The following is a 13,936-nucleotide window of genomic DNA, read 5'->3' on the forward strand; positions in this document are numbered from 1 at the left end:
CCGGAGATACAACAATCCTCTCACGGCTCAAAGATGCAAAACAGCGGTAATGTAATATAAGCAGAAAATGATAAAGACGCCTAAATTAACCTAGGAAAGGGAATATGACCATGAGGAGTGTAAGTATGTTTTGGGGTAGATACAAAGAAAACACAAAAGTTTGAGGAGCACCTCTTCTTCTTTACTTAACAAGTAAAGTGAACATAGATATAGAGAAATGATAAGTAAAAGCTGTAAGGGTGACACTTTTCTTAAATATTTAGTAATCATAATTCAGATTCCCCAGGAATTTTGAAACCGGAAAACTGCTATTTTGCCGTTAACTTTCTACCTGGAAACAAAGCCATAAACGCCAGGAGTAAGATTAATAGTCTCATGCAGCCAGGGGACAGGTTTTTATATAACCCTGGTAGTTACCGAATGTATCCAACTTTTGGCTCTCCTAAACATCTGGGCCAGCCAGTTTCCGCTACTACACATCAGGTGTAACATCACCATACCATCAAAGTGTCCCTCCTTACAACCCAAGTCTTTGTGTCCTCTCCCACCCACCATGTTACGCTCCCTCTTTTCAGGAGATCCAAATATTTGCTGGTTAGGAATCCATCGCAGTGTTCTACAGCTACAAGACAATATAGTAAAGAAAGAACAGAAAAGAAAGAAAATAATAAAAATCATTCTTCTATATGCTTTACTCATTTATAATAAAGCAGCTATCAATAGGTCAAAACAACCCTGCCCCCGGTCCCACTTCCTACTAGAGCCCATTAAACAAGTGTCCCCCTCCGGCCATGTAGGAGGTCTGAATTACAGTAATTATGGGATGTGTTGGCCGACCGACATGGCATTCCAATGAACTAGGAAATAACGCGACAGCTATGTTTCTGTAAAAAACCTCATCATCTTAAACTGTGGGATGCCCCAGCTTCCAGGATAGCCCACGCAGAAACAATCTACTACATTTCCAAAAGAATCCAGAAGCTGATTTCTGCTCACACCTGATGGCCACAGCAGGACATGAAACTAACGTACTAAGTCTAGATACAGCAGGGACCTGCTAGATGTAGCTGGTCACCGCTAGAAGTAGACTCGAAACTTTTGTTGTGCAAACACCTGTCGCTGTACAATTCATTACCCACCATGCTCCGTTTACAAGTCAGACACGGGCCTGTCAAGACCCCCTATGCTTTGAGTTTTCTTTGGTACCATAAATGGAGCTGAAGAAGAGACCTCTGAGGTCCCAAAAGCTTATATAACTTTACAGCATGGGGGAGCTCCAGGAAAGCAATGCTCATACCTTGGTACCCTCTGTGCTTCGCCCGGGTCACTACAGGGAACCCAAGGTCACAGGAGCGCCGTTTCAGGACGCTCTATTGTTAGTGTGGTGTTGGCTCCACAACATGGAGTTCCCTGTAGTCACCCGGGCAAAACGCAGAGGGTACCAAGGTATGAGCATAACTTAATAGCATTATCATTGATTGATGGAGCACCATCATATTCTGCAGCACTGTACAATAGGTAACCAGGACATACAAGCATTGCATCACATAAGAGCTTGGACAGAAACAAAATGTAAAGAGGGCTCTGCTCAAACAAGCTTACATGCTTCAAAATTTAGGAGATGTATCCGTATAGACAAATCCCAAAGAGGGGGAGAAAGAAAACACTTCGTACGAGGCAGGAAACACGCATGTGGTGTTTGCGAAAAGCCAAAGCTTATTGTGCAAGTCTAAAGCTCAATACTTGGAGGCATCACATACTCCGTGACAAAGTAACACGCGCTCGTACACACAGCACAGAGGCTAACAATCCTTACAAAGGGATATTTAATGAGAAAAGTGGTAGTGGGTGTAATTCACTGCATCATGTATGTACTGTCACACTAAGCACCAAAAAACATTTAAAATTATATATATAAATATACACATACATATATACACACACACACACACACACACACATTTAACACTGTAAATAGTCAGGTGTATTATCCAAAACCAAAATGATTTCACAATAAGCAAAAAATACATAAACACACCCAAAAGGCAAATAAACATGTAAACTATCACTTAAATCAGACTTTTTAAGAGGATTCTCTAGAAGGCTTCATCTACTTATTGGAATCTCCTTCCAGAAAAAAGGGAAAAAAAAAGAAAGTTCACATTCACGGGGTTATGTAGGGTTATCCATATTCTCTTTAAATACAGGCCTTTTCATTTTTCCACTTTAATTTGGGCTTCTTCTCCACTTCACCTCCACTCAACTAAGCCAAGAGTCTGCGCATTGCATACCCTGCCTCCCAGCGAATTACCCCTAGTACTAGGGTACTAGTATCAGAAAAGGATGGGGATACGCTCTGCTATTATATGTATTTATTTATATAGCGCAGGATACTCCGCAGAAGCGGTTTAAACAGGACATCCCAAGCAGTGCATGACATCCAACAAAATATGACAGAAACGTTTGTACTTTTAATTACCAAAAGGTAAATTGAATGGACACCATGGGTCTTGGGTTTAAAGCTGTAATACAACCTTAAAGAATAAATCCCAACAAAGCATTAAGCCACAGGCGGTTAAACAGTAAGTGGGAATAGATGATTGGGTGCGTGCTGGAAATATATTATATATTATATCATATCATGGGAAGAGTGCTAAGCACAAGAGAGAAAATGGCAACACTAAAGTGTGATCTTACATTTGTGTAATCGCCATAATAAACCCATGACAGATGTCACAGTAACAAGTGACAGCTGAAATGACAATTTAAGTCCCTTAAACACTACAGTGTAAAGCAAAGCGACACGGTGCTCGTCCTGTGTAATCGCCTATACACGACGCACCATTTACTTGGATACATATGTTATAATCAAAGAAAATGTTCAGCACGTGAGCCTGAGCAACAAAGCCTCAATTACGCAAAGATGCACGGGGTTGAAAGATTAATTTCTATAGCCATATGTCAAGCTGTAACAAAAGATATGTCTAACTGGGCTTGCTTACAAACGACAGCCATGATCCACCATAAATCAAACTGGACAGGACCTAAAAAGATGCGTGAGCCCCCTGCCATCTGTCTATACCGTCCTAGGAACCCAAAGAGAAATTGGAGAATATGGCACAATCACTATAGTTTAAAAACTTCACACGCACAGAAAACCGAGAAATTAGCAAGGTTAACAAGAATTTGATTTTTTTGCCTTGACTTTACCTTTACGTTCTATTAATAATATTTTTATATTATTATTAAATACATATTTTTAAATAAACACCTGCGAGTCAGTCAATATTATTATATTAGCTATATAAACTGATTCTGTAATAAATATTTGCAAAGCCCCTTTCTTGTGATGCCACTGACGACCTTTCCCCAATTATCCAGAACAGACTGAATTGTTGGACAAATAATAGAAAAACGGACATTTCCCAAATCTTCAGATAAGTAAAAGGCTCACTTTAACCAGTATATGTACAGTTTGACCAACTTCGGTCATAAAAGCCATATATATTCACTGGTTGAAAACTCCACTAATTAAGAAATATTTTTTCTGGTTAATTCTGTATACAAATCTAAATTTAATGGTATTATTCAAATTAAATGATTTTTGAGTATGGATATCAGCTTCCCGGAATTGGCACAGAATACAGTAATTAAACTTGACATTCAACATACAAAACTAGTCTATAATCAGTTGAAAACAGGGTGTTTTTATTAAATATTTTAAAAAACTGCTTTAAAAGTTACCTTAAGGATGGGTCCACAAATTAATGTATTAAACACACATGAGTGTACTTAGATGTTAGGTGTTAATGTGTGTCATTCAAAATAAATGAGTCTTGAAATATTAATATCTGACATTTGTGAATTATTTAATGATCAATAACAACCTTAAAAATAAATAAATGAGGGGGGGGCTAGGATAATAATAGAGATCACATACCCTGCAGGCAATCTAAGCTGGACAAATATTACTGAGAACGGTTTACCCAGCAAACAGAACCCAGTATAAGTAACCTTTAAAGTCACTCCCACTTATCCCTCCCCGATCCCTTTAATGTGTGTCACCTGCTACCAACACAGCCTGTATACTCTCAATAACACACCTAGTGGGGCGCAAGGGCAATAAAACGACTTAAGACATCTTCTTTATAGCAGCATGGAGCAGACCAGCACCTAGGAACTCATTTCACGGCTTCTAAAGTAGCATTTATCATCAGCCCACGCCACGCGAATCCACGCACAAAGGTTCAGTGCTATCCGTGTGATGACCCCCCCTAAGCCATGGCAAGTAGTGCATGGTAACTCACCTCGCGGAGTCCACCTTCACACATCCCGGCTGGAACTCACTCAGTGCTGCCCACAAGTAAGCCCAAGATCCAGGCAACCGAGATAACCAAGCGGCCCGGGGGGCCAGCGGCAAGAACCGGGGAAGGACAATAAGTTAGGATCACTAGTGAAGAAAGTCACGCATCCTCCTCAGGGACAGAGTAACACGCAGCTCGCCTCCTGTTTGTCTTTGTAACAAGATATGCGCATGCGCAGCTAATAGCCCGCAGCCGTGGGTATTCAGAAACAGTGGGGTGGGGGACAAGGGGAGGACCAGGATGGACAGTGGAAGGGCAGGAGTCATTCCACCCGGCGTGGGCATGAGAGAACACTAATGCAGATATACAATGAGTGCTGCCGTCTAAAAGACTTTAGGTTGTATGTATGGATTTTTGTCAGATGCATGTATTTAAAAAACTTCAGGACACCTATAATCTTTACATATTGCTGACCAGCTCAGATTAAGTGCTGCCCTGCAGTATGGAGGGATGTATAAAGTCACAGAAGAGAACCAATTAGTTATACATCCCACATAGTTCAGGGCAGCCCTTTTACCTGCATACCTGGAAAATGATGTATGGCCCGGTAAACATAACCAATGGGGTCACTCTATTGCCACCGAGACTGGTCTACCAGGGGCACGTGGAGGTGGGTGTACAGGGCATCAGATGGTGATAAAGAAATCTCCCACCTGTTGGCCCATAGTGGAGCGGTTTGTCTGAATTTTGTGCGTCCATCAGCTTAGACTTCTATAGTACACAGCGCGCTATTATATCAGGCGAGGCATCGCTTACCATGAACTAGGCATTTATCAATAGCTACATTTGTCGTGAAAAGTTAAGGAAACCATAGGTGTTACATATAACTGTAGTCATTTAAGTGATTATTATTAAAATCAGTGTCTGGATGGTGTCCCTGCTGGTAATCAAATCTAAAGAGTATTACCAAGTATGCATGTAGGTAACTTTTATGTTCCGATGTGCTACTTGCACCGCCAAGTGAACTAAAACTGTACAGTAACAGCAACACCTTGATAAATGACTAACTTGCATACAGAAAACAGAGCTACTGCGGAGAGACAGGACCGCCCGGCAAGTGTTATTCTCGATTAAATTGTGTCCGTCAGAACACGATGTACTGTCTTAGTTTTATAAACCGTGCTTGGTTGTTATTTGAAAGCTCACATGATTACGTAATGCAGATGTTACTAATAACAAATATGAGTACACATAATAATATACCCGTCCCGCCAGATTATAAATTATGGGAAGTAATGTTCTTATGTGATGTACAAATGGAGGAGATGACGGAGTCGTGTGTAACGGGAAGTTTACTGACATGGCCTTTCATAATTCATAGTAAAGTCCCATAGCTGAAATCTCAGTTTCCTCTTTCAACTCCCGGTCGTGATCGGTTGACTATTCCCTACATAGTCCCTACATAGTCCCTACATAGTCCCTACATAGTCCTTTCGGTCTTTCGGTTATGTTACACTTTGACAGTAGACCATATCACAAACTGATACCAAGTAAGCAAAAAACAATAATCGAAACTTAAAAAGGATTAATTACCCCTGTTCCATTATCTTCTAGTTTATCAAAACTCCCGTCTTCATCTAGCTGTTGTTTTATAATTAAACCCCACAATTACAAATGGTCATATTGGTTCGCTGCTAGGGTCGCTTCGGGGGCACTGTTAATTACTGGTGTAGGCTTAATTAGCATCTGCTTCAACCTCCAGAGAACACAATGGCATTCTCTTCCATGATTGGCCTCTCATTTTAATTCTTTTGAAGCATGTTTTTATACCTGATACAGTAAATAGGAAATAAGGGCAGGTTGAGTACACATTTATATATTTTAAAAGTGCTGAAATTTTCCAGGAAATGTTATCACAAAAAGGACACTGTGATGGAACCGGGACTGTGTCTGCCTGTGATGGGAATGGAGGAAGCGTGTCCTCAAGATCCATATCAGACAGCCTAGACTAGCTAAATGAAGAAGACAAGATCTGTCCCTCTTCCTCGTTGGATGCTATGGATATGATCACCCTTAAAAGTAGGCACATTCTCCATTGGTTACTTGATGTCTGCCGTTGCGGCTTAAATACATCCATTGCCATTGCCTTTGGTGGTTCTTTGTGACCCATTGCTGTTTATTAGTTGTTTTGTCTCAATGCTGAATTTGTGTTATCTGTTTTATTGTTCTCCTTTTATCTGTACCACATAAAAGTCTATGTTTTACCCTAATAAAGTTTATGTCTTGTTGTCCCCCTTAACCGTGTTTCAGCTTGTTCTGGGTGGGATACAAAGCTTCACAAAGCGCTATGCTACTGCTCTCATACAACAGCAACTCACTGAAGCTTTCAATAAACTTCAATGAGACTTGTCAAGGATGGCGGAAGTGTGAGATACCAGAACGTTCCTGATTTTTTTATTTTTAATCCAAAAATGGCCACGTTGCCCTTTATATTGCATAGTTATTTTTCCATTTCACTGCAACTCACAGGTGAGTGAAGTCACTCCATAGCCATCTTACCTATCAAGTATACACGTACTGCTGATGCGGGTCTACGTGCTTCACATAATAATGATTTTTATTTATTATTAACGATTTGGCATCCATCAGTAACACAAAAAGCTGTCTTGCAAGTTTTCAAACAATAGAATGTACCATTGTGCTGAAAGCAGCAAACTTATTGAGTATAAGGATCGTTAAATCGGAAGACATCGAGATGGTAAATACAGAGTGGAACTTCAAGTGCAAGAAGAACATGACACCGCGAGTGACGGCTCTGTATTATTCATTTTCTGGAGCTTGCAGTTTTCGTGGAGATGAATAATTAAACAAGTCTTTTGGTCATTGGGCTGTTTTCCATGATCCACCAGGAGTGCAATATTTGAAAGTGTTTTAAGGCAAAAAAAATCTCTACTTTATTGAGCTGCTATCTAATGTTGATACCAAAGCATCACCCATTAAATATCTGCACCTGTAATCTTGAGGTTAGGGATATTTTAGTTATGTATACATTAATATAATTAAGCTTTCTGTTTGCTGTGATCATCCCAAACAGGACAGATGTTATCATAAATAAGAATACCAACCCAGGAACGTATCAGGCACGTTAATGATGAGGGGCATATGCTGCCGTCAGTAACTCACCTGCACTTGAGACCACAAGAATGGGCTTCCCACAAAGCGGGACTAATGCCTATGAGATAAACACGCCGTAGCACTCTGCTCACATCTTGGCCAGGATGTGCCCATTATATTAATATATAACGCGCCGGCAGATTCCGCAGTTCTGTTACAGTCAGAAGAATAATTTAGAAGCACATACAATAACAAACTGGTGCAAAGGAGAAGAGGGCCCTGCTCTTGCAAGCTTACAATCCAGTGGTTGAGGGGGAAGTGAGACAATAGGAGAGGACTGCTTGGATGGGGATGAGTTGATCTGGTTCCGATGATGTGTTGAAGCTGTTAATTGTTCAGATGGCTTGATTACGATGATGGTTGGGAGTACTGGGAAGGAATGTTGTACGCAGAATATACCAGTCCGGGTTTTTGAAGGACAGTCCTGATTTTTGGGCGCTGTCCCAAATGGGTCAGTTGGGAAGATCTGAGGTCTGTTCTGTTACAACATAGACCTCCATTACAGCTCACATGTAGCCTCCTCGAGTCACTAGTGATTCAGAGTGGCTATTCAGGTAAGGCTCACCTTTGTCCTTTAAATTCTGTAGCATTGCATTTTTATAAGTTACTTTTTTGTTTATGCATTCTTATGTTGTGGATTTCTTGTTTTATCTGTTTTTAGAATCAACACAGATTATATAAATATATAAACATAAAGCAGGTTTTTTTAATGTACCCTGTAACATCTTTTTTGTATTTTGTTTATTTGTTTAAACATTTTTTTATGTTATTTATAAGTCAATAGTTAAAAATAGTTTCCCAAGGTATCGTGGGAGGGTCACATGGTATTGGTAACAAAATCCACTTTAATAACGGTTGACCATTGATTTCAAAGATACATCTGATCTTTTCGAAGTTAGATTAAAAATGGATTAAAATATCTTTAACTTCAGGAGGTCTGCTCACATTCATCTGACAGGGGGAGGGAGTAACAATCTGCCTTTGTTTAGGGCAGGCAGAGGTCACCATTCTGTGGGCTGTGTACATTGTCCTTATTTACATTGCGTGGTATTTGGTTTGAAACCAGCAATTCACCATAATAAATGTAAGCCAAAAGAAGTCCTTGAGAGATGTCTTGATAGGATTAAGGAAAACAAATATTAGAAGCCTGTCCTGTTTGGGATAGATATTGTATTGTATTGAATCTGCAGGCAATTTGCAGACAAAAAAAAAACCTAGTCCATGTAGACAGCAGGGTGCAGGAACATCTATGAAGAACCCCTCCACTTTGATCCTTCACCTCAACTATGCATTCTATTTCCCATAAGATGGTTCATGTCCTTGTTGTCTAGCATCAGGGAGCAGCCGACTGGATATCTCTTCCTCTGCACTCTCAACTGGCCATACCCTAGCACTGACTGAGGCCAACAGTATATGATGTCATATTCGGCTGTCATATGGCATATGATGTCATCTACCATATTCAGTTATCCAAATTGATCATTTTTGGCACTGTCAATACACATTCCATTGCATATTTCAATGTTGCAATGAGGAGAGCTAGGTTATTACACTCACATGGGAAACACACAAATCATGTATGGTACTCTATATAAAATATAAAATGAAGAATATTATCACTAAAGTATTTAATAAATTGTATGGTATAACTTGTGATAATGTCCATCCCCTTCGAATTAATTTATATACACAGATCAAAAAGAGGTAAAAAAATAACAGATATGAGATAACCAATAATAGTTAATAAGCTGCTATGGTGAGAAACTCTTAAAAGTGCATATAAAAACTCCCCCAACTAAATATGCAATACTACAAATGTAATCCACGCTTGTATTTAAGTACCGTATTTGCTCGATTATAAGACGACCCTGATTATAAGACGACCCCCCAAAATCTGAATATTAACTTAAGAAAAAAAGAAAAAGCCTGAATATAAGACGACCCCAAAGGAAAAAAGTTTTCCCAGTAAATGTTAATTCATGTAAACTATTTTTTTTAATAAAAGCTATGATTGAGAAAAAGATTTTTTTTGTTTTTATTTCTTGTATTTTCCAACCTGCCCCCCAGTAACGCACATCTGCCCCCAGGCTTGCCACTCCAATATGGCACTGTGGCCCATGATATGCCTTTTAACCCTCTATATGCCACTGTGCCCCATGGTATGCCTTTTGACCCCCTATGTGCCACTCTGCCTCCAGAAATGCCTTATACCCCTATATCCCATTCTGGCATTTAGGGGGTTAAAATGCATATTATGGGGCAGAGTGGCATATAGGGAGGTATAAGGCATTTCAGGAGGCAGAGTGGCATTAAGGGAGTTAAAAGGCATTGTATAGAGCACTCTGCCTCCAGAAATGCCTTATACCCCTATATGCCACTCTGCCATTTAGGGGGTTAAAAGTCATATTATGGGGCAGAGTGGCATATAGGGAGGTATAAGGCATTTCAGGAGGCAGAGTGCTCTATTAAATGCCCCCTTAACGCCACTCCAGAAATGCCCTATGCCCCCATTTAACACACCCACACACCCTATACCCCCATTTAACTAACTAACACACACACACACACACACACACTCTCTCATCCCCCTTCCCCCGCTCTCCCCCCTCTCTTACCGGTGCTTCCAGCCGGGGCAGCGGGTTGACGTCGCCTTCTGCTGCAGCCGGAAGTAGGTGTGGCTAGCAGCGGGGGTTTGTATGCGTCCGTCGCGTATACTTTCCCCGGCTGTCAGAGATCAGCTCTCTGATCTCTGACAGTCGGGGAAGGTCTATGCGACGGACGCAGACAACCCCCGCTGCTAGCCACACCTCCTTCCGGCTGCAGCGGACGTTGTCTACGCGGATCGTGTAGACGTCAACCCGCTGCCCCGGCAACACAGAGGAAGCAAGGAAGCACCGGTAAGTGTGTGTATGATGGGGGGGGGGGTCGGGTGAGACAGGAGGATCCAGGTCCCCTGCAGCGGTGCGGGGGATCTGGATCTCAGTCTCCTAATCAGACCTCTATTTGAGGTCTGATTAGAAGACGACCCCGATTAGAAGACGAGGGGTATTTTTCAGAGCATTTGCTCTGAAAAAAACCTCGTCTTATAATCGAGCAAATACGGTATTTTAAGGTTACTTTACAATCTGCAGATTCAATATTTTATAAGCGCTTGGTTAGAGAAATACCCTTTTTACTTTAATTTATAAACACACTTACTTAGCTATTGTTAGGCGTAAACCCAAGGAGGATATAATTCTATATAATGAAATTCTAGTTAATTATCGAATTATCATCATTCTGAACGATCAGTTTTTGTGGAACCCTTTATTTGTAAATGAGACAAAATTAAGCATTCATAATTTTTAAAAACCAGCATTTTATTTGACATATTTTGAGGACTACAAATAAAGCTTCACAAAATATTGGGTACAAATTCCAGTGTATGTAGAAAAAAAAATGCTTACATTAATTATAATATTACTTTTAATCATCATTTCTGCTTTTTTGGTAATAATAATAATTTGAAATGGCAATATTTTAGGACAAACCCTCATACAAAAGCATCTTTAAAAAAATATTTTCTTTTATGAATAAAACACATTTTAAGTACCTTATTGCTAGTAAAATGTAGCTGCAACTTGATCAATTAGGATTGTAAAATGTAAAAAAATATTATGTCATCCATAAAAACAGCGACGCAAGCTTTGCAGCATATCTACACTGCATGTTGATGTGCAAAGTAGAAACAAATATTCAAATAAACTATAGCTCTTTGCCTCTAAATATTTGGCTTCTTATCCAGCAGCATTCTGAAACAAACTACAACTTTTGAGGCAAGGGGTATATAACAATTATTTACAACTTTACAGTCTACGTTGCAGACATAAAACTGAGTAGCATTTTCTATCTTAACAATCGTATCACAACATTTAAATACATGTACCAGGATAATGTAAATCTGCGTTAACGATACGACACAGTGCATAATAGTTAACGTTCTAGGTGAGCTTCTCAACTCATCCACAAGTACCGCCAATAGTGCCCATTCACTTCATCTCCTCGGATTAACGCTTTGGTCGTCTTTTCGTAGTGGAAATGGAAATCACTTTTTCAGGGTACTATGAGGAATGTTGGAAAATTCTGCTTTGTGTAAGTGGTGTTAACCCAAACCAAACATTTTGGATCAGAAAGTATGCCACATTCCTGAAGCTGAGTAAGTTCCCACTGGTATAACCCAGATAATACTGTGTTCAAGGCCACTGCACAGACTTCCTTGGGCACCTTGAATTATGCTTGGTGACTATTTGAAGGAATATGATACCTCTTTTCTGTTTTGTTCTGCTTTTCTTAATGATTCCTTTTGTTTTGCATATTACTCCATGGGTTCTTTTTGCTTTTACACTTGTTCATTTTGCTTGTCACAATCCAGACATCGGAGACGCATCACTGGATTTTATCCTATGTATTCTATTATTTTTTTATTTATATACACAGAACAATAAACGACATTAAAACAGGGCTTGACAAATAACGGATGCCAGGTCACCATGGTGACTAGGAACTTGCTGGTGCCTAGGCAGTATGCTATGGGGGGGGGCTAAGGCAGGTGCCAAGGGCGCATGGCACCGAGGCACCCGTGTTACGTGACCCTGAGAGGCAGTGGCGGACAGCGTGCCCGCAGGGCAGACAGGTCAGAGAGAATAAGATGGAGAGGGGGAGAGGGTTAGTGTATGTGTGTGTGCTATAGTGTTAAAGTCAGTGTATATGTGTGTGTATGTATATGTATGTATGTATATATATATATATATATATATATATATATATATGTTAGTGCTGGAGTCAGTGTGTGTGTGTGAATATCTTAGAAGAGAAAAGGAAAAAGGAAGTGGGGAGTTATGATCGAAACTTTAAATATACTCAAACTAAAAAAACATGATTGGGAAAAAACTGGCTCCTACATTTTTGGCTGACTCCTAGGTCCAAACCAAATTTGTCGACCCTATATTAAATATAATTTGCACACCCTTACTCTGTGTTTTTAAGATTTGTTTTTGATGTTAGACATTTGTGTGCTAATTGTGAATGCCATGATGCGTCTATGCTTATTTGATCATTTCACTTGGCTGGATCCAGAAATTCAACTATTCTGAAAAACTTGTGAGTCGTATTTCCTGAAGCTGGATCTTTGTGATAATGTCCTGTCAAAGAAAAAGAGTTCAGAACACACGTGAAAAAGAAGAAAAAAAACAAGACGGGCAGATAATGAGAGCATTCACAAAACAGCATGATAATTATGGCATTGCTGCAATTGAATTGGTAAAGTAATTCCAATATTGGTATCTGCATTGAGATATTTCTATCAGCTCAGTAGATCACTAGAATCCAGATGAACTACAAACGGAATGACAGGGATGGAATCTTTTGTATTGGGCCAATTTGCAAAAATATGTAAAACCACGTAAGCTTTACAGACCTCAGAAGTTATTCCATAAACAAAAAGGGATCTCCAGGGTCCCAGAAGTGGTGGTGATTACATCTTTTTCTACATTGACCCATTAAAGGTATCATGTTTAATTTCATCTTCTCTTAGACTAACTAGGCAGTGGCCATTTTGCTTGTTAAATGTAAACATATAATACTCAGGAGCTCTACCACACTGAGGGATGGAAGTATATGCTTGTATAAGCATAAGAAAAGTATCTGCTTAGGGCCATAACATAACAATCTGGGCTTACAGAAGCAGATTGTGTAGTGCTGTGATGGCACCATATAAAACAATAAATTACCCTAAAAAGGTGAGTAGGTACATGCACAGGCAGATGTGGGAGTATATTACGCAAGAGGTATATGTGCAAAGTTGGTAGAATAAGACACACGTGCAGATTTCTCAATTTCTCATAAAATAATAATGAATTCTTTTTTTTTCCCAATACATATGCCTTAGTGTGTGTTTATTATAATTAGTCTTTTAATCACTCAACTCATAATAGAGATGAGGCCCACTTAAAGCTTTCTGCTTAATACCTTAAAAAGCCTATAGCCGGCGGTGTAACAGTTCCTGAGAAGTTAAGGGCTCCTCTATTCGATGTGTCTCAAGCTTATATGTTTCGCCCTAGTAGAATATACTATAGGTTTCCATCTACATTACCGGAACGTGTGCCTATGACCTGAAGTTAACTACACTTCTTAGAACTTGTTGTTCTTCTGAAACGTATACATTGAAGCAATAAGTAACCGGATCTTCAACGTAAATGAAGTTGACATTTTGAATGGGATGAAAACATTGAGGTCTTTAAAGGCATTCTCTGATAATTAGACCTCATTCCTCGTGACAGGGGCAAGACACACAGCAGCCTTGTTTACAATTCCCTGCATGCCTTGAATGCCTTCACCTAGCTGCAGCCATCTGTGAAATGTGTAATGGGAGGCATCCCGCAACTATGGAGATCCTCATTATGTTTACAGCCAAGATGGAC

At 39.8% G+C, this 13,936-nt stretch overlaps 2 protein-coding genes across 7 annotated transcripts in view; both read right to left on the minus strand.

Annotated features, from left to right (window-relative positions):
- The window catches only part of KANK1 (KN motif and ankyrin repeat domains 1), an 81,634-nt gene extending 77,221 nt beyond the window's left edge, over positions 1–4,413 (minus strand). Inside the window, exon 1 of one of the 3 annotated variants that reach the window (XM_053466275.1) lies at positions 4,308–4,413. The gene's annotated coding sequence lies outside the window, so the exon portion shown is untranslated. Of the gene's footprint in view, positions 1–3,940; positions 3,956–4,307 lie in introns of those variants that run through there. The other 2 variants (XM_053466309.1, XM_053466292.1) reach the window with 2 other exon arrangements.
- An 8,091-nt stretch (positions 4,414–12,504) lies between these two features.
- Positions 12,505–13,936, minus strand: part of DOCK8 (dedicator of cytokinesis 8) — a 63,222-nt gene continuing 61,790 nt past the window's right edge. For all 4 annotated transcript variants that reach the window (XM_053466414.1, XM_053466404.1, XM_053466396.1 and 1 more), the window contains one exon: positions 12,505–12,658. In XM_053466414.1, the coding sequence (XP_053322389.1) occupies positions 12,598–12,658 (61 nt within the window). In that variant the 3' untranslated portion in view covers positions 12,505–12,597. The remainder of the gene's footprint in view (positions 12,659–13,936) is intronic.

Source organism: Spea bombifrons, chromosome 1, assembly GCF_027358695.1.
Source record: "Spea bombifrons isolate aSpeBom1 chromosome 1, aSpeBom1.2.pri, whole genome shotgun sequence".
Classification (NCBI taxonomy): domain Eukaryota; kingdom Metazoa; phylum Chordata; class Amphibia; order Anura; family Pelobatidae; genus Spea; species Spea bombifrons.